We start from the raw sequence: 18,352 nt of genomic DNA, 5'->3' as shown, positions 1-18,352 counted from the left end.
AAATATGGAGCCTAGTCATTTTAGTACATGTAGAAAACTTAATCTCTCACAAGCTGCTGTGGTTTATCACCACTCTAGTTGCCTTACCTGCCCTAGAAACATTTTGTGTGTTCCAAGCCACAAACTGAAGGGAAATGTTGCTATTAGAGAGGAGGAAAAGGGGGGTGCAGCTTAGTCTTCCAGATAGGTTTCCCTTGGTGCTGGGTGTTGCTTTTGATTTCTGTCCCACACCATAGGTCTGAGACTGCGATGCAGTTTCACACTGGATTAGTAATATCACTAGATTTCTAGATGGGAAAGAACACATGTAGATCAGAGATTGTCACCTCAACTTGGCTAATCACCCTGCGTTTTAACTTGGATTTTCAGGTGAACCATTAATGCCACCGAAGACCCAGTTGCTCTACCTACTTGCTGTGGCAGCCTTGATCATCCTCTTAATCCTGCTGCTGGGCGTGATGATGGCGAAGCGCAAGCGCAAGCACGGCTCGCTGTGGCTCCCGGAGGGCTTCATCCTGCGCAGGGACCCCAGCAACCATAAGCGCAGGGAGCCAGTCGGGGAAGATGCAGTGGGGCTCAAGTAAGTCTGCATTTGGACTGCTCATCACCTGCTCACTCACATATTGCAGGATTTTAAGAACATGGTTTACAGATCTTTCATTAAAAGCACCAACTCCACCAGAATATCAACCTTTTAAACTGAAACAGTTTAGTGTCTCTCTCAAAATTTAATATTTCCTTATTAGACAGAGGAATCTTAAATAACCTTAATCTATAAAATACCAGTAAGCAATCCAGTCTTCTGATTACATTTGGTTATTTGATGCTCTGTTTTGTTCAGAGGTTGGGTACTTTTTGTTGCGTGATTTCCTCTGGAATTAGGTTTGACATTCTATAGTTCATAGGTGAAAATGAACTTTTTAATACTTCCAGCTCAAAGCATGGAAGATGTGACTCAGAAATAATGGAAGTAATGGAAATTGGGATTTCAAAGAATCCTATTTGTGCAGTTTTGACTTTTCACTGACTTATCCAAGTGTACACTTCTAAGTGTATTAATGCCACTTTTGGCTGGCTGAAATTAATGCAGGGAATGAACTCTAGTTTTCCCAAACCTGCATGAAATCAGATATATTGTGAACTAGGGACAAAGACTTCAAGGATATATCATTAGCCTCAAAAAGACTTTTATTTCTAAGTCCTTGTGAATGCTGGCTGAGCCTGCCTGTCTTCTAGAAACTGGTCATAGGTGTTAGACCCCATCTGCTGATGCCATGGTTGATATTTGCAGTTTGAAACTGCAGGATCTCAAAGCTACATTGACTGGATGGGCACCACTGATGTGCGTTATACCTGTTGTCATGCACCAGCTGTGTGACATCAGTTTCCATTGAGATCTTAGATGTTCCTTTCTAATTTCTTGGTGCCTGTTTGCAAATTGACCACACCGGCTGCAGCCCCTCTCTGCAGACAGTGATGGCAGCCCCTGGCCAGCTTGCAAAGTGACGTGCTTTCCTCTATTAGGAACCTGGCAGTGCAGATCCCAGAGGGTAACCTGGCTGACTCCGGACCCACGGAGCACTGGGCAGGTGACGGCGGACCTCAACCAAAGAGAGCAAAGGTAGGAGGATGCCTGCAACAGACCCAGCTTATCCGTGAGCCTGCTTTGGTCTAGCAGGGGAAAACACTGCATTAGCCTCCAGGGTCCCACTGCCCAAATCCTGCCGTTGCTCAGGTGTGTGTTAGGTGTAACTAAAGATATCCAATGAGCAAATGCTCGGGTTAGCACAGCCATGCTGGGCCTGTGGAGGCAGCAGGTATGTTCTGTTCCCATGTCCCCTCCCTAGCTGGGTCCTGCTGTACCAAAGGGAAGGGTTAATAATGTCTTGCAGCTCAGGCCTGATTCTGTATAATGGGAATGGAAAAGTTAAGAATGCCAAACTGAGGTAAATGGAGATCTTGGTTTAACATCTTTGGAGATCTTTAAATAAAAGCATGGAAATGTGAGAAATTGCAGTGGCTTTGGCTGCTTGATCACAGAATCACAGAATATTCAAGGTTGGAAGGAACCTCTAGAGATCATCTAGTCCAATCTTCCCACTCGAGCAGGCACACCTACAGCATGTGGCACAGGGCGGCAGCCAGGTGGGTTTTGAAGACCTCCAGAGAAGGAGACTCCACAACCTCCCTGGGCAGCCTGTGCCAGGGCTCTGTCACCCTCACAGTGAAGAAGTTCCTCCTCACCTGGAGATGGAACTGCCTGTGTTTCAGCTTATGCCCATTTCCCCTTGTCCTGTCGCTGGCTGAAGCAACTTATTTCGTTCCTGTGCTCAGGCTGAGGACCAGGCCTTGCTGCCGGAAGGTGATGAGCAGGTGGATCAGCGCCAGTGGACCCAACAGCACCTGGAGGCAGCAGACATCTGTGGAAGCACGTCGCTCGCCCTGACTCCCCCTCAGGCAGACCAAGAAGTGGACGTTCTGGATGTCAATGTCCGAGGGCCAGGTCAGTGCTTGTGCTGCAAGCTCGCCTGGGTGTGCAGGGACAGCAGCACAAGTTCTACAGTACTTGAGGAAAGCTTGTATAGAGTCCAGAAAAGAAAGCTGGGGAGGTTGGACCATGGTCTGCAGCACAAGGAGTATCAGGTGAACAGGAAGAAGAGAATACACTTGTCACACAGTGGTAGGAAGTGGCTTGTGATCTCCTGCAGGACAGCACGTGCCTAAAGATGTGGTCAGAAAGACACTGTAGCAGAAAGTGGGAATGCACAGTTGTGCTGGAAATTATCTTAAACTTGTCCAGTTCTGTCATTGCCAAGATTTCTGCCATACTCTGCTGAGGGGCAGCTTATGAGACTTCACACCTAAAGTATTTTTTCCTGGGGCAGAGCAAAGATGACCTTTTCCTAAATAAGGAGACGTCTGGCAGGAAAGGGAGATGTTTTTTTTTCTGTGTACGCAGTCTTTCAGTTGCACCTATCAAGTGAACTTTATGCTTTACCGTCTAAGTTTTACCTCTACTCAGGGGCCCTTTTCTTGGAGGACAGCAAAGAGAAGAGGGTTTATACAGTGCTGCTTTCACCTTTGCCTCTGCAAGCTGTTCTTTCTCTGTGTCCCAGAGTGGTGAGGACATTCTTTTCAGTGGAGTTACTCTGAGTGTGTAACCAGGGTAATGCAATTATAGGCATAGCTGCTAACACCACCTATAATTAAAACTGATTAACTGTCCCCATTATATGGCCCTCTTTTTTTCAGTTGCTTAAACTTTAGTGGTTCAGACTGGAATTTTCCGTGCTGCATGTCTGCCTCCAGCTGGATCCTTTTGAATTCTTTTCCAGCTATTTCAGAGAACAATCCGAAGGAGGAAAAAAAAGACATTGTGTCCATGGCTTTTCTTTAATGCTCCAAGACCTGTTTAGTTGAGACACTCTAGCTGGATGTGCTTTTTTGCTCACTTTGTGAAACTATCCATATGTGGTCGGCTTATGAGATTCCAAAAAGCTCATACTTAAGAGATTTGTTGGTGACAGTTAACTTTTCCAAGGATTTTATGCTTGCTATAGCTGTATGTCCCACGGAGCCGCCCCATCGTCTGCCCAGGATAACGGCAGTGATTGATCAAGACCTTTCCTGCTTCTCCAGCTCCTGGGAAAGTGCTTTTCCCAGGACTGGGATGCTAGGGAGAAGGCAGGCTCCTCCGTCTGCTTCTTCTCTCCCCTCTCTTTATCGGCGAAGCAGAACGGAGGAGACCACAGCCTGACTTGCATACTGAGAAGTGTTCATTTGGGACAGGAAAGTGGAGCCAGCAGCGGGGGAGAGAAGCACAAAAGGAGGTGCAGCCTTGGGCAGCAGGCAAGAGGGGCCAGAGACGTGCCTGGATCTTGGAAGTGAACCCGGGCGCTTGTGCCAGCCCTTCTCTGCTGTCCAGCGACTCTGGAGAAGGTGGTTTGGTGAAAGGGCGATTGCCCTTCCCCATGGAGCCGCTAGGAGGAGCGGGAATTCTGCCGCTGCGGATCCTGTGGCTGCCGCCACCAGCTGCGCAGGTTCCCTGGGCTGAAAACACAGAGTTTTAGACCTCTCTAAAACTTTTGTAATTGTACTGAAAGAACAAGCCAGAAGAATAGAGTGATTAAAAAAAAAACAGGAAATGAGGATGGAAGGGAAGGGTGTTAGTTGTGTGTGTGGCACTCACGGGGTCAATACCCCTTCTTTATAAACACAGGCTGCCAGTGCCGTGATCACAGCGTCCTGCTTGCTGCAGGGCACGTTCGGTACGGACCGTGCCCTGCAGATTGAGCTGTGCGTGCAGGAAACTGTTGTCCAGGGGGAACAGCAAGTTCCCTGCTTAGAAATGAAGCAGCTGCTGAAAAATTGCCTTGGGCTGCTGCGAGCAGGCCACGCTGGGGGACAGAATTTATGTTGACTTCTGCAGAGCTGCCGTGGGGCATGCAGTGAATTTCTGGAGGCAAAATGTTCCGCTTGCATTTCCTTCTGGGCCCCACTGACTTTGTGGGTGTGTAGGATGGTGTGTGCAAGTTGAAGCAGCCAAATCAGTAAGCAAGCATCAGGTTGCAGTTGGAGTCGGTGATTGCAGGAGCTAGTGATGCCATCAGTTCAGAGTGTGTTGAAACTCGAACGCAAGCAGTGGCATCTGCTTGGTTGCTGAAAATCAGTGGAGGTGTTTTAAGCCTTAATTGCACTGTTTTGGGAGGGATATAAATAAGGGGGGAATTTAAGAGGGTGAGCTGATCCTCCTAGGCCTCTGTGGTCACGTTGAGAGGGAAGCTCTTCCAGGGAAGCAAAGTTAAACTAGAAGCGGCCAGAAGTCTGTCTGTATTCCCGTGCTGGTGAATGGATCCTGGGACCAGGAACCCTCCCAGCCTGAGATCAGCCTTTGTGAATATCCCATCGTGGAGACTTGAGGAGACAGAGGAGCCTGGTGTCTTTAAAAACACCCAGACTGGGGAGACTTCCAGGGATTGGTGCCATGAGCAGCTAGTGCCGGACGAAGGGGTGCAGGGGAACAAGGCGTAGGATGATGTAGCTTGTGAATAAAACTGACCTAGGTGCTGCTCCACAATCTCTTCCTATGCAGGGTTTCTGTGAAAGTACAGCATGTGCCTGGCTAGTTTGTTCAGTGCTGCCAAAATGGATGTCCTTGAAAGCAAAATGGGGTTGGTTCAGGCAGTGCTGCTGGTGCCTTTTGCAGCTTCTTAGAGTTTAATTTTCACAGCTTCGATGCCCTTTTATGTGTTACAGCCCTATAGCTTCATTAAAGACTTCCGTCTACATTTCTCTTCAGATGACTGTCTGCTAAATAGCAGCCACCAACAGTTTTTAAAAATCAATTGTTCCTTTTCCTAGGTGTGTTATCAGGGCATCCACATGAGTTGTCCTGTTGTGGTTGCAGTAGCTGCTAACATGCCGCTTGAAAGGAAAACAGGCCACTAATTCAGTTGGGCTTTAAAATACGGAGAACAGCCCTGAGTTGAAGCGTCTAGGGGGATTGTCTGTCCCTGTCAGGGCCCAGCAGCAGGGCATGGAATGCCTGGCAGCTCCCTCCTCTTTGCTCCCCCCGGCAGGTTGCTACGATAACGTCTCTTCCCTTGCAGATGGATGTACCCCGCTCATGTTGGCATCCCTCCGCGTGGGCAGCTCTGATATCAGCGAGGACGACGAGGACGCAGAGGACTCCTCAGCAAATATAATAACGGATCTGATCTATCAAGGCGCCAACCTGCAGGCGCAGACGGACCGTACTGGGGAGATGGCCCTGCACTTGGCAGCCCGCTACTCCAGAGCAGACGCCGCCAAACGGCTGCTCGACGCCGGCGCAGATGCCAACGCACGAGACAACATGGGCCGGACGCCCCTGCACGCAGCTGTAGCTGCTGATGCACAGGGTGTTTTTCAGGTACCGCAACTAAACAACTCCAAACAAATAATTTTCCAGGTGCTTAGTAGGTCTGTTTGTTTCTTCTGCTCTCACCCGTTATCTGTGTCCTTGCATTTTGGACCTCGTGCTGATATCTCATTGCAAAGTTTCTCTTGAGTTTGTCGTAAATCCTCAGTCTCTGTCCTTAGTAATATTGGAAAAAAAAACCTCTCTTCTCCTGTTGTGCAGATTTTGATCCGTAACAGAGTGACAGACTTGGATGCCCGGATGAATGATGGAACAACCCCGTTAATTCTGGCCGCGCGGTTGGCGGTGGAAGGGATGGTGGCCGAGCTCATCAACTGCCAGGCAGATGTGAACGCAGTGGATGACCACGGTATGTGGCATGATGGCCTGGGCAGGCGTTTGTCACGGTGTGAGCAAGGAGGCCTGGGCTTCTGCTCTTCCAGAGCACAGGCAGCTCGTGACTTATGTAGCCAAACAGGGCGCACAGGGTGTCCTGTGGAAGCTCCTGTCTGGTAGTTACTGCCTACAGACCCCTGCAAGAGTGGTTTGGTTGGATGATCCTGGAAGGAAAGGGAGAGATACAGCACTGGTTGTACTGGGATCTTCTATGCTTTAAATGTGACATTGTGGGGTAGGTTATATAAGGAAATCCTAAAACCTGTGCAGAGAGTCCCACCATATCTTGAGGATGTAGGAGTATGTGACAATACGATGACAACCAGAGCGTAAGCGTGTCCCTCAAGACATACCCTGCTGCTTAGTACAACCTTACTGAGTTGTACTATGGGCTCTTAGTGGTTTTTCTTCAAGTGTGCTCTTGTTGCCCATCTTGTTGCTTTAAAAAATAGCTCCTCGACTTGATACTGAAGTTGCTGGGTTTCCCTTTAGGTAAATCTGCTCTTCACTGGGCAGCTGCTGTCAACAACGTGGAAGCAACACTGGTGCTGCTGAAAAATGGAGCCAACAGAGACATGCAGGATAACAAGGTACAGTACGAGTGTGCCCAGCATGGCTGTCGTTTTTCCCTCAAATCATCTCCTTGTTGCAAGTGAACAAAGCCCAGAGTTTCTAAACTGAGTGCACAGCGCAGAGCTTCCAAATCCAGACCATGACTGGTACTTTCCTCCAATTTTGAATGATTTTTCTTTTTAATGTGGGAGAACAACTGCTATTCATATTTGGTGAGGTCCTGCACATCGATGTTGTGCTGCTTTTGTTGCAGAAAGGCATGCAATCAGCAGTCAGTCGGTGGGGTGAGGGTTGGAATGCTGCTCATGCTAAGCGGCTGAATTCTTTGTTTAGCAGAGAACCAGGTCTGGTCACACAGCAGCAGTCCCCTCCTGTTGCACTACGAGGGTCTCCAGCGCAGCCTCTCTGTTTGACAGGGAGTCTGCACTGTGCAGCCTCCTGCTGTGTCATTGCCCTAGGATGTGCTGTGTGTTAATGCTTGGTTTCTTTCCTCTATATGAGGTTTTGTTTTTTAAATATCAGGCGTTGCTCAGTAGATTTGGAAACTACACACAAGCTCCAGTTCTTCACTGGTCAATTTTAGTCCTTTGTGCCTCTGCCCTCATGGGAGATGACAAGAGAAAGGCACCAAGTGCTTTTCAGTTCCTCACAGCACCCATGGCAGGATGGTGCCTGCTGTCATAGTTTAACCTGGGTCATGTACAAACCCCCCAGACTCCTCCTGTAATCTGCCTTATTCAAAGATCATCTCCTGGAATAGGATGTTCCTAGAGGCAGTTAACAGTACACTGTGTTAGGACTCTGTTTCCATGTGTTATTGCAGCCTTGAGGGAGCATTAGCTCCAAGTTATAGCAGTGTGGTTCCCTCTAACTCTGGTGCAGCAGCGAAGCCGCTGAAATATCTGCTCTCCTTGTTTCCAGGAGGAGACTCCGCTCTTCCTCGCCGCTCGGGAAGGCAGTTTCGAAGCAGCAAAGATCTTGCTAGACCATTTTGCCAATCGAGACATCACAGACCACATGGATCGCCTGCCCCGGGACGTGGCCCAGGACCGGATGCACCACGACATAGTGCAGCTGCTGAACGAGTACAACGTAGCGCACAGCCCCGCGGGGCACCCAGGTGCCATGCTGAACTCTGCCCTCTCCCCCGTCATTTGTGGTCCAAACAGGTCATTCCTCAACCTCAAGCATGCCTCGTTGAGCAAGAAGTCACGCAAGCCGAACGCTAAGGGCATCATCCCCACGAACCTCACCAAAGACGCCAAGAGGAGAAGGAAGAAGTCCCTCAGCGAAAGCAAAGGGCAGTTTTCGGAGAGCTCCGTGACCTTGTCACCGGTTGATTCCCTCGAATCACCCCACGCCTTTGCATCCGAACCGACATCTTCGCCTGTGATGCCGTCACCGGGGGTGTTACACTCATCCCCCAGCTCGCTGCTGACCGCCCCGTCGGTGCCGGCCGCGCACACGATGTCCTTCTCCAACCTCCACGAGATGCAGCCCCTGGGACGCGGCTCCGGCACGGTGCTGCCGTCTGTCAGCCAGCTGCTTTCGCAGCACAGAACCACCCCTCCCAACAGCGGGCTCGGCAGGCTCCGGCCGCCCAACGCCTCCACCGAGTGGATGAATCGTATGGAGATGAATGAATCCCAGTACAACGAGATGTTTGGCATGGTGCCCCAGGTGATGCATCCGCACCCCAGCGTTTCTCAGCAGAGCAGCTTAGCTCAAGCAGACGCCAAACACTTGGGAGTTTCCAGGGAGTCTCTGCCCCCTATCATGACTTTCCAGCTGGTTCCCAAGGGTGGCATCAACCAGCCAGCACTGCCACAGCAGGCCCAACCCAACTGCGCCCAGAACATGGCCGGGCCTCTAAGCTCCATGTACCAGATCCCGGATTTAGCTCAGCTGCCCAGCGCCTCCTTCTCCGTGGCTGCCATCCCTCAGCAGGACGGGCAGGTGGCGCAGACCATCCTCCCGGCCTACCACCAGTTCCAGAGCTCCATGGGCAAGTACCCGACGCCGCCGTCGCAGCACAGCTGCTACTCCTCGGCCACGGAACGGACTCCTAGCCACAACCGGCACTTGCAAGGGGAGCACCCGTACCTGACGCCGTCGCCCGAATCTCCAGACCAGTGGTCAAGCTCTTCGCCGCACTCGGCCTCCGACTGGTCTGATGTGGCCACTAGTCCCAGCAACAGCCAGCGCGGGCCGGCAGCCGCTCACATGCCCGAGCAGCAGCGGAACAACATGCAGGTGTACGCCTGAAGGGCGGCCACGGGCAAGCCTCTCAAGTGGACTCCAGAACTCATGAAGGTCTTCCAGATGGAAATGAAGAACCGTTTTAGTATCCAAGAGTCTTAATGAGCCCAGGCTTTTCTTTTTTTTTTTTTTTTTTTCTCCACTGGAGGGACTGTGGTTGCCGTAGGCTTTTATGCTTTCCTAAACAGAGAATTGTAGAAGCTGGTGATGGAGAAGACCAGTTGGGTCACTTCTGACCAAGTCCCTACCGCCTAGGATGTGATTGCTGCCTCCACTGGATTCTCCAGTCTGCTTTTAAGTATGTCCCACCGTTTCCTCGAGGCGACAGCTCTTCAGCTTAAAGCATCTTAAGGTCATTTCTCCAGAAATGTAGCCAAAACCAGCTTTGTGTGTTTGTTACTCCTTTTGTTACCTACCTAACCTCTCTCTGAAGCACCTTCTACTAGTTCTTCTTGAGCTCAAGTTGCCTTGCCTTGACTCAGCTCAGAGCTGCACCCACATTCCTACACCCCTCTTCCTCGTGGCTCTTCTTGCTCAGCAAGCAAGCCAGACTTCCCGAAACACCTGCAGGTCAAGTGACTGGACCTTTGGTCATGCAGCCTCAGCCTTTCCCCTTCAAGAGCCTCTTTCTTATCCAAACCAGCTAATATCCAACTGCCCACACCCCGAGTATCCTGAGGTCATATATCTGTACAGTCTTCTCGTACATCTGTGTTTTCAAAGCCCTGGTGTGAGCTGGTCTTCCCTCGAGCAGCCTGTCGGCGCATCTCCTGTCTATCCGTCTTCCCTGAGAGGCACCGGGCCCTTCGGACACTACCCTTCCAGTCCTGCCACGTGTGTCTGGGACAGCCGTCGCCTGCTGCCGTATCGGAACAGATGCCCTGGGAGCAAAACAGGCTTGCTGGGAGACGCTTGGGATCAGGAGGAGTGCTTCCCATCCCGATAAGGCAAATTCCCAGCGTCGCTGCACAGAACTGCCCCTGCTGCCTCTGCGGTGTTAGCCACCAGTGCCAAGGGTGTCGATCGTGTTTGCAGGGTGTTGGTCCATGTCATAAAACCTGCGGTCTCGAGGAAGGGTGAGCAGCCCTTTGAAAGCAGCTGTTCCACTGTAGAGCTCTCTTGTCCAGCCCTTCCCAAGGGGAAGCTGCAGCACGGACGCCTGCTCAGGCCACAGGCAGTAGCGGCACCTCTAAAACCAGGAGCTGGGTTACATAGCAGACCAAATAGTTCAGAAGCCATTATCAGCCGCAGCTTGGGTGCCGGGTTTGGGACTGTGCTCTGCTCTCGTCCTGCATTAGGGCCTCCCTGCCGTGGTGGGGAGCACGTAGCATGTGCTGTGGGACAGCACACGCGTTTGTATTGCAGCTCCTGCTGTTATTTTTGTGGGGATGGAAACCAAGTGTTGCTGCCGTCAGGTAAAATGCTGTTGCTTCTCCTTTCCCTACATCCCTGCGTTACAAGAGTAACGCTTCCCTGAAGGGCTCTGGACGAGGCAAGAGTAGAAGTGCACATTTCTAGGCATGGTTTACTTCTACCTCCCTGGGGGAACCCTGCAAACGAGCTTTCCAAAGAGATCTGAGAGCTGTCGGCTGTGGCCAAAAGACAGAGGAGGCCGCTCCCCTCTGAGCAGTGGCTATTTAGCATCCTACCATGTACAGTATTTCTTTCCATGTTTCTCTTCATCGTAATCAAGAGTAAAGGGTTTTTTTTTTTCCTTTTATTATTATTTTTTCCTTCATTTGACTCAATGGTACATGAAGGCAGGGCCTCAGGGGGAGCCGGTTCCCGGGGCCATGTTTTTGGGCTGAAGTTTTTATCCTGCTTTTTTTACAACGCACACAGCATTCCCCGTCGCACTGGCCGCAGTGCGAACTGCGAAGCGTGGACGCAGCTCGCCCAGATTTCCAGGCAGGAGCCCTGCCGCTCCAGGAGGTCTGTCCAGGTACACCTTTCACTGCAAATAATCAGGTGTTGCTAAATCAAAGAAACCAAGGGCTTTGACGTGTTAGCCCCAAATAATCAAGTGCCTTTTTACGTGTGTGGCTACCATCTACAGGATGTGTGCCCTCTGAGGAATGAAGCCAGTTTCGTGCCTGGTGTGTGTTTAATATGATGGCCCTCTGCCTTATTATTTTTTTTAACTACTTGTAAAGATAATATCTCCTTAAGGTGGTATTTTATCTCGTAAGTCGTAGAGTAACCATTCACACAGCAGCATTTTCCTATATTAATAATGGAAAATATTTGCTTATTTTTACATTTTTTATAAAAGTCTTTTATGAAAATAGTTGCTGCAAAATGTATAAGCAATTTTTATCCCCCGAATAAAGAGTATGTGCCCGGCGTCTTTGTACTGCTCCCTTGTTATTTGTCTCCCTGGCACTCCCAGTACAACCACAGGATGATGAGGAGCTCGCTGGTGTTTTCTGCCTGTTGAGCCCCCTGCCCGGGGAGAACCTGTCAATCCTGCTGTGGTCTGGTCAGGAGGAACCTCAGGGGATCGAAGGAATGCTCTGCCACGGCTCGCCAGCCCATGACCCCTCCGTTTTGATCATCCCAAAGGAATTGTGCCTGGGAGCTAACAGTGAGGGGAGGGTCCTGGAACCCTTGGTGAGCTGTGGAGAGGGTCAGAAACCAGCAGCAGGCAGAGTGTGCTGGAAGGGACGGGGAACTGGGAGGTGGCCTCTTTGAGGTATCTGACCAAGAGCTTTGCTTGCCTGGGGGAGCTGGCAATGGCTTTGGGAAAGGCTGTGGGCAAGGGTGCAGGCAGGAGCTGGTGGAGCCCTCCTGTGCTCTCCCCTTCAGACCACGCTGCCTTTGCTGGGCCCTTGGCTGTTTCTCCAGCCAGGAAGCAGGAGCCTCGTCCCTGGAGCTGTGTCCAGCTTGGGTGTCAAGGTAAGGCAAGAAGGCATAAAGCAGGGAGGTGTAGCTCCTGGACCTGGAAAATCAGGGAGCAAAATCGGGGGCTTCATTCCTCTTATTATGGGCAGGGAGCCATCACCGCAGCCTTGGGCCTGGCAGGTTTCTGCCCTTGCCATGGCCCTGCTGAAGGTGGTAGCCAGGCTGCACCTCCTACCTGGGCTAGGAGCTGCTGCGAGGCATGGGGGGGTTGAATGTTCAAACAGCAGCACCCTTATCTTCTGGTAGAGCCAGCTCGGCGAGTAAATACCTGCTGGAGGCTTTCAGGCACGTTCTCCCACACGTTGTGCATCTGTGCCAAAGTTTAAGGCAGTTCAGAGCAGCGCTGCCTCCGTGGCATGGCTGTACAGAGTTTGCCTGAGGTGGAACCGGGAGCTGCTCCTCAAGGATGGCACCCGGACGCCTTCCCCTCTTGGAGGTGATCAAGGCTACCTCCCTTGGGGAGCATTTTCTTGCTTTTGGGTGCCGCAGGGCTAGAGGTCTTGTGCAGAGTCTGTCTGCTGCAGAGGCTGCTGTGGCCAAGGGGCTGCTCTGTGCAGGCTGGTTTCCTCCAGAAGCGCTGCTAGGAAGGTGCCAGGTTGGAAATGGGGCTTGGTCCTCGCCGATGACAGTGGCATGGCCGCGGCGTGGGCAAAGGAGCCCGGCTCCTTCCCCGGGAGCAGCCGCAGAGCTGCCCGCGCAGGCCCCGGCGCAGCTGCGTCCCGGGCTGCCGCGGCGCTGCGTGGGCGCCGCTCCGCAAGGGCTGCCAGAAGGGAGCCGCGGGACATCTCTGGAGGGCAGAGCGCTCGGGTTGAGCTCTGGAGCGAGAGGTGATGGCTTGGTTCACCTGTGAGCCCCCCTTCCTTTCCCCGGCTGCTCGTGTTGTCTGTCTTTGGGGGACTCCAGGGCCGTGCTGGGGGCAGCGCGGGGCCAGGCTGCTCTCCTCGCAGCGCCCGTGGCACTCGTCCCGTCCTGGTACCAGCGCAGCCACCATCTGTGTTGGCACGGCGCCCGCGCGAGCGAGCCTGGGCCGCGTGGGGCAGGCCGCAGCACCCACGGCTGCCGCCTTGACACCCCGGCCCGGGGAGCGGAGCCTCGGAGGGATGTGGGGAGCAGGGCCAGGAGCCACGGGAACGGCCGTGGGGCTGCAGCGCGCCACGCCGAGAACAGGAGCCAGGGAAGGGGCATGGTGGTGATGGCTCCTCCTTGGCCGCAGCAATGCCCGAGGGCAGCGGGGCTGGAGCAAGGGCACTGCCTGTGTGGGAACGGCCCGGAGGAGGGCGAGGGGCTGCTGCCCACGGCCCGGCCTCTCCCTGGGGGCCGCGATGACGGCACCCCACGTCAGCAGCAGGGCCGGGCGCCAGCTCCCACCGCCTGATAGCGCCGGCGGTGCCCGGCTGTTCCCCGTCCCCCCTGGCAGCAGCGGGGGCGGATCAAACGAGGCCGGCGTGGGGCTGACGCACCGTGGCACTGAGCGGGGTGTGGGGCAGCCGGCCTCCATCGGTACCCCAGCCTCCATCGGCCTCCCCCGAACGGCAGCTCCTGCGGGGCTGCCTGCCCCCTTTCCCAGCCTGTCCGGCAGCGGTGGGCGCGAGCGGCGCTCCTTGCCCAAAGCCATCCCCGTGTTTGCTTTCCCTGCGGATGCTAATTGCGGGGAAGGGGGGTTATTGACCAACTAGGAGGTGCTCTTCCTGCCTCCGTTAGAGGAACGTCAAGCGCAAACAGAGCCATCAAGATCTGCATTGCTTTCCAGGGAATGCACAGGGGAAGGGGCAGAGCTGGCAATAAGATTTTTATGATGGGAACTACCCGAGGTCGGCAAACAGAGCTGCCGCTCGCCGCGGGGCTATATAGGGGAGCTGCTCGTGGGCGCGCAGGGCAGGCGAGGCCGTTATTCCTCCCCGTCTCCCCGCGGCAGGTGAGAGGGGTCGCAGGGCTCCGGGGCAGCCTGTGCCCGAGCCCCTCGGTGGCTCCTGGGCCACAGCTGCCTGGGCTGGGCTGGGGAGGCTGCGGCAGCCAGTTTTGGGCTCCACGGGGGCTTTTGTTGCTGCCTCGTCGAGGGGAAGAGCTGCTGAGCTGGCAAGTGAGCCCGGGCCCCAGGGATTAGCCGGGATGCAGGGGAGCTGGCCAACGTGGCCGCCCGGGAGCGGGAGGGCTGCCTGGACCCAGGGCAGGAACAGTGCCCTGAAGCCCTGGCCACGGTGGCCCTGGCTGCTGCTGCCGCTGCCTGATCCTGCGCTCGGCCGTCCGTGCGGAGCACCGTGGTGGGAAGGGAAACTTCACGCTGTGCCCACGGGCTGGCCGGCACGGAGCCCGGGGTGCAGGGTCAGCGACACCCATGGGCCCCAGCAGCATCTCTGGGCACTGGAGACGTCTCAGCCGGCATCGGTGATGCTGGAGGCGTCTCGCCTGGCGTGAGTGACGCTGGAGACCTCTCCTGCACCCTCTCACGTGGCGTGGCCTCTCGCAGGGATGCCAGCAAGGAGGATGGTGGCAGCAGGCCGCATGGCGCTCCTGCTGCTGGGCTGCGCGGGGCTACTGCGGGGCTCCGGTGAGTCTGGGCACCGCAGGTGGGGTGCCCAGGTGACGGGTGCTGAGGGGGGCACCCCAGACAGGCTGCATGGGGCAGGGTGCTGGGGCCCCCACTGAAGCCCCCTGCTCTGCACAGACACTCGCCCCCTGCTCTACTGCCCCCCCGGCTGGTCCTACTACAAGCTCAGCTGCTTCAAGCACTTTGCGCAGATGCGCAGCTGGGACGAGGCGGAGGTAAGAGACAGGGGAGCCCCCCACGCGATGGCAGGGCCGCAGTGCCAGCCCCGGGCACCACCCCTGTGTGTCCCCCTCACACACAGGCGCAGTGCCAGGCCAGCCAGCCCGGCGCCCACCTCGCCTGGGTGCAGGAGCCGCGCGAGGCGGCCACCATGAGGAAGGTGCTCTCCTCCTACCAGCGCACGCAGCCCGTGTGGATCGGCCTCCGCCTCGGGCTCCAGGTAGGGCGGGATGGGGCCGCGCGGCGCCCGGCACCGGGGCCCGCGCACCCACCGCCGCTCCGCGCAGGGCCGAGGCTGGCGCTGGGTCAACGGCGCCGAGTACAGCGGGGCCAGCGGCATCGCCAGGAGCGGCGCCGGCAGCGGCGCCTGTGCTGCGCTGCCCAACGTGGGCGGTGAGTGCGGTCCCCGGCCCCCGCGGCCGCCCCAGCCCTGAACCCCCCCGCTCACGCGGCCTCCTCTCTCCCCGCAGGCTTCACCCGCTGGACTGGCACCGACTGCGCCCAGCGGCACTATTTCCTCTGCAAGGTGGTGCCTGTGCTCTGAGCACCCGCCGGGCACCCCACTGCCTTCCCCACCCTGCACTGGGCTTTGCCTTTTTTCACCTATATCTATTAAAAGGAAAATCATGGGCTTCTGCTTTTGTTCGTGTTAATGAGAGCCCCCCGCCCCACACGCAGCCTCACCGCTCTGCCCGCAGGAGCCCAGGCAAAGGGGCTGCTGGGGACAGGGCTGTCCCCAGGGTGCAGGTGTGGGGCACAGCGGCCCTGGGGGCACACGCCCTGGGACAGCAGGCGTCCCTGGGGGACAGTGGCCCCAGGGGCAGCTGCCCCTCTGTCCGCACGTGCCCCGGGGGCTGCAGCAGCAGTTGACAGCGGCCGTGGGACCAAAGGTCCCCTCTTGTGCCACCGGCGGTGTTGTCACAGGCAACACGTGGCTGTTTGCTCGGCTCCTGCGAGGGTGACTCTGCCTCGGCCCGACCCCTGGTTTTCCCCCTAAAGTCACCACACACGATGGGGGCACCCGGCATCTCGGAGCAGCACTGGACAACACAGGGCCACCCCAGGCAGCACGGAAAGCCGGGAGCCATGATGCAGCTCCAGACACTGGGGTGTGGGATGGGCTCCTTGCAAGCCCCCCGGCGCTGCAGTCTCCCCCGTCCCTGTCGTGTTGGCTGGTGCTGGGCGACCTTTGAGCGCGGGGGCTGGCGCGGGGCCCGGTGCGCCGATAAGGGCCCGGGGGGAGGTTATAAAAGCAGCGTGCGGGGCCGGGCGCTCGGGCTGCGTGTGCGGGGTGAAGATGCTGCGGTTGGTGGGCCGCGCCGTGCGCTGCTTGGGGGCCCGGCGGGGCGCGGAGCGGGCAGCCCCGCAGCGGGCACGGTGAGTGGGCACGTGGGGAGCCCCATTGGGGGCAGCCCTCCTTCCTCCAGGAACACTGGTGACCAGGGGGAACGTGGGGCACACATACTGGCAATGGAAAGCACGGGGTGCTCATACACACACATCGATGGCACCCCTTAAGTGCCTCCAGCGATGCCATCCCTGTCCCCACGGCGAGGCACCAGCGTGCGCTCCCTGTGCCCACAGGCTCTCCGGGGCGGCCGGCTCGGGCGCCTGGCCCAAGGACGTGGGCGTGCTGGCGCTGGAGGTCTACTTCCCCGCACAGTACGTGGAGCAGGAGGAGCTGGAGCGCTTCGATGGCGTGGAGGCCGGCAAGTACACGCGGGGCCTGGGCCAGCAGCAGATGGGCTTCTGCGCCGCGCACGAGGACATCAACTCGCTGTGCCTGACCGTGGTGCAGCGGCTGGTGGAGCGCGCCCGCCTCTCCTGGGACGCCATCGGCCGCCTCGAGGTGGGCACCGAGACCGTCGTGGACAAGTCCAAAGCCGTCAAGACCGTCCTCATGGAGCTCTTCCGCGAGTCGGGCAACACCGACGTGGAGGGCATCGACACCACCAACGCCTGCTACGGTGGCACGGCGTCGCTCTTCAACGCCGCCGACTGGGTTGAGTCCAGCGCCTGGGACGGTGGGTTGCCAGCCGTGGGGGTGGCACGAGTGCCATGGGATGCCTGAGGAGCCTGAAACCCGGCCATGGGCCCCGCACCCCTCCAGGCGCTCTGTGACACTCGGTGCTCCCCAGGTCTTGTCCCTGCTGGTGGCCCTGGCTGCCCAAAGCTGCAGGTGCCGATGGGTTGCGTGGGAGCCGCCCCTGACGGCCCCGGTGTTCTCTTGCAGGCCGCTACGCTGTGGTGGTGTGCGGGGACATCGCTGTGTACGCCACGGGCAACGCGCGCCCCACGGGCGGCGCGGGCGCCATCGCCATGCTGGTGGGACCCAACGCCCCCCTCGCGCTGGAGAGAGGTGGGTGCCGCCGTCCCCGCGGCGAGAGCCACCGCTGGCGCCTGGTGCCACCAGCCGACCGCCTCGCCGCCAGGGCTGCGCGGGACCCACATGGAGCACGCCTATGACTTCTACAAGCCCGACCTGGCCTCCGAGTACCCCGTGGTGGACGGGCCCCTCTCCATCCAGTGCTACCTGCGGGCGCTGGACCGCTGCTACGCCGTGTACCGCCGCAAGGCCGAGGGCCAGCGGCAGCAGGGTAAGGCGGCGCCCGCGCCCGGCCGCGCGCCCCGCTCGCGGCGCCCTTCACACCTCGCCTTGCAGCTGGCGCCCCCCGGCCCTTCACCCTTGACGACTTCAAGTTCGTCATCTTCCACACGCCCTTCTGCAAGCTGGTGCAGAAGTCGGTGGGGCGGCTGCTGCTCAACGACTTCGTGGCGGCCCCCGACGCCGACACGGCCGCCGGGCGCTACAAGGGGCTGCAGCCTTTCCGGTGGGTGCGCGGGGCGGGCGCCGCGCCGGGCCCTGCGGCCGCGCGCGCTTCGAGCCGGCCTCTCTCCGCGCAGCGGCGTGAAGCTGGAGGACACCTACACCAGCAAGGAGGTGGAGAAGGCCTTCCAGGTGGCCAGCCAGGACATCTTCGACCAGAAGACCAAACCCTCGCTGCTCCTGTCCTCCCGCAACGGCAACATGTACACGCCGTCCATGTACGGCTGCCTGGCCTCCCTGCTGGCACAGTGAGTCCCCGCGGGCTGGGGAGCCTGCCCTGTGTGTGGGAGGAGAGGCGCGTCCCGGGGGGCTCTGTCCTGGCAGCGAGGAGCAGCTGCCAGTGCCCACCGTGCCCCTGCAGCAGAGACCTCCCCCTGGCATGGCACGTGAGCCCTGTCCCATCTGGGCTGCCGCCAGCGTTTCTGTGGCGCTTGGCTGGAGCGGGGCCGGATGAAGTCCCCCGTGCCAGGCCCAGCCGCGGGAAAGGGCCGTGGGAAGGGCCGGGTGTGAGGGGGCCGCGGATCTCCCAGCGCCGGAGGGCAGATCCATGGTGCAGCGCGGAGCCCCCGGCCCCTGACGGTCCCCACCACCACAGGACCTCGGCACAGGACCTGGCCGGCTCCCGCATCGGGGCCTTCTCCTACGGCTCGGGGCTGGCCGCCAGCATGTTCTCCTTCCGCGTGTCGCCCGACGCGGCCCCAGGTGAGCGCGGCGCCGCGGAGCGCGGCCG

At 57.3% G+C, this 18,352-nt stretch overlaps 3 protein-coding genes across 3 annotated transcripts in view; all 3 read left to right on the top strand.

Annotated features, from left to right (window-relative positions):
* The window catches only part of NOTCH2 (notch 2), a gene marked incomplete at its 5' end in the record, with an annotated part of 65,774 nt that extends 56,525 nt beyond the window's left edge, over positions 1–9,249 (top strand). Inside the window, 7 exons of the mRNA XM_026043762.1 lie at positions 370–580; positions 1,525–1,621; positions 2,335–2,503; positions 5,610–5,911; positions 6,122–6,269; positions 6,788–6,885; positions 7,790–9,249. Coding sequence (XP_025899547.1) covers positions 370–580; positions 1,525–1,621; positions 2,335–2,503; positions 5,610–5,911; positions 6,122–6,269; positions 6,788–6,885; positions 7,790–9,133 — 2,369 coding nt within the window. The remainder of the gene's footprint in view (positions 1–369; positions 581–1,524; positions 1,622–2,334; positions 2,504–5,609; positions 5,912–6,121; positions 6,270–6,787; positions 6,886–7,789) is intronic.
* Positions 9,250–14,512: 5,263 nt separating this feature from the next.
* REG4 (regenerating family member 4) lies at positions 14,513–15,339 on the top strand. The gene is made up of 5 exons (XM_026043760.1): positions 14,513–14,576; positions 14,694–14,791; positions 14,878–15,015; positions 15,083–15,188; positions 15,266–15,339. The coding sequence occupies exons 1-5, from the start codon at positions 14,513–14,515 to the stop codon at positions 15,337–15,339; spliced, it is 480 nt and encodes a 159-aa protein (XP_025899545.1).
* Positions 15,340–16,092: 753 nt separating this feature from the next.
* The window catches only part of HMGCS2 (3-hydroxy-3-methylglutaryl-CoA synthase 2), a 2,858-nt gene continuing 598 nt past the window's right edge, over positions 16,093–18,352 (top strand). The window contains exons 1-7 of the mRNA XM_026043759.1: positions 16,093–16,172; positions 16,380–16,819; positions 17,029–17,154; positions 17,228–17,392; positions 17,458–17,626; positions 17,700–17,870; positions 18,218–18,329. Of these exons, the coding sequence (XP_025899544.1) occupies positions 16,093–16,172; positions 16,380–16,819; positions 17,029–17,154; positions 17,228–17,392; positions 17,458–17,626; positions 17,700–17,870; positions 18,218–18,329 (1,263 nt within the window). The remainder of the gene's footprint in view (positions 16,173–16,379; positions 16,820–17,028; positions 17,155–17,227; positions 17,393–17,457; positions 17,627–17,699; positions 17,871–18,217; positions 18,330–18,352) is intronic.

This window comes from Nothoprocta perdicaria, unplaced genomic scaffold (assembly GCF_003342845.1).
Source record: "Nothoprocta perdicaria isolate Ctin4 unplaced genomic scaffold, notPer1 scaffold_34, whole genome shotgun sequence".
NCBI lineage: Eukaryota > Metazoa > Chordata > Aves > Tinamiformes > Tinamidae > Nothoprocta > Nothoprocta perdicaria.
The sequence above is the reverse complement of the archived record's forward strand: the minus strand, read 5'-3'. Positions and strand labels throughout refer to the sequence as shown.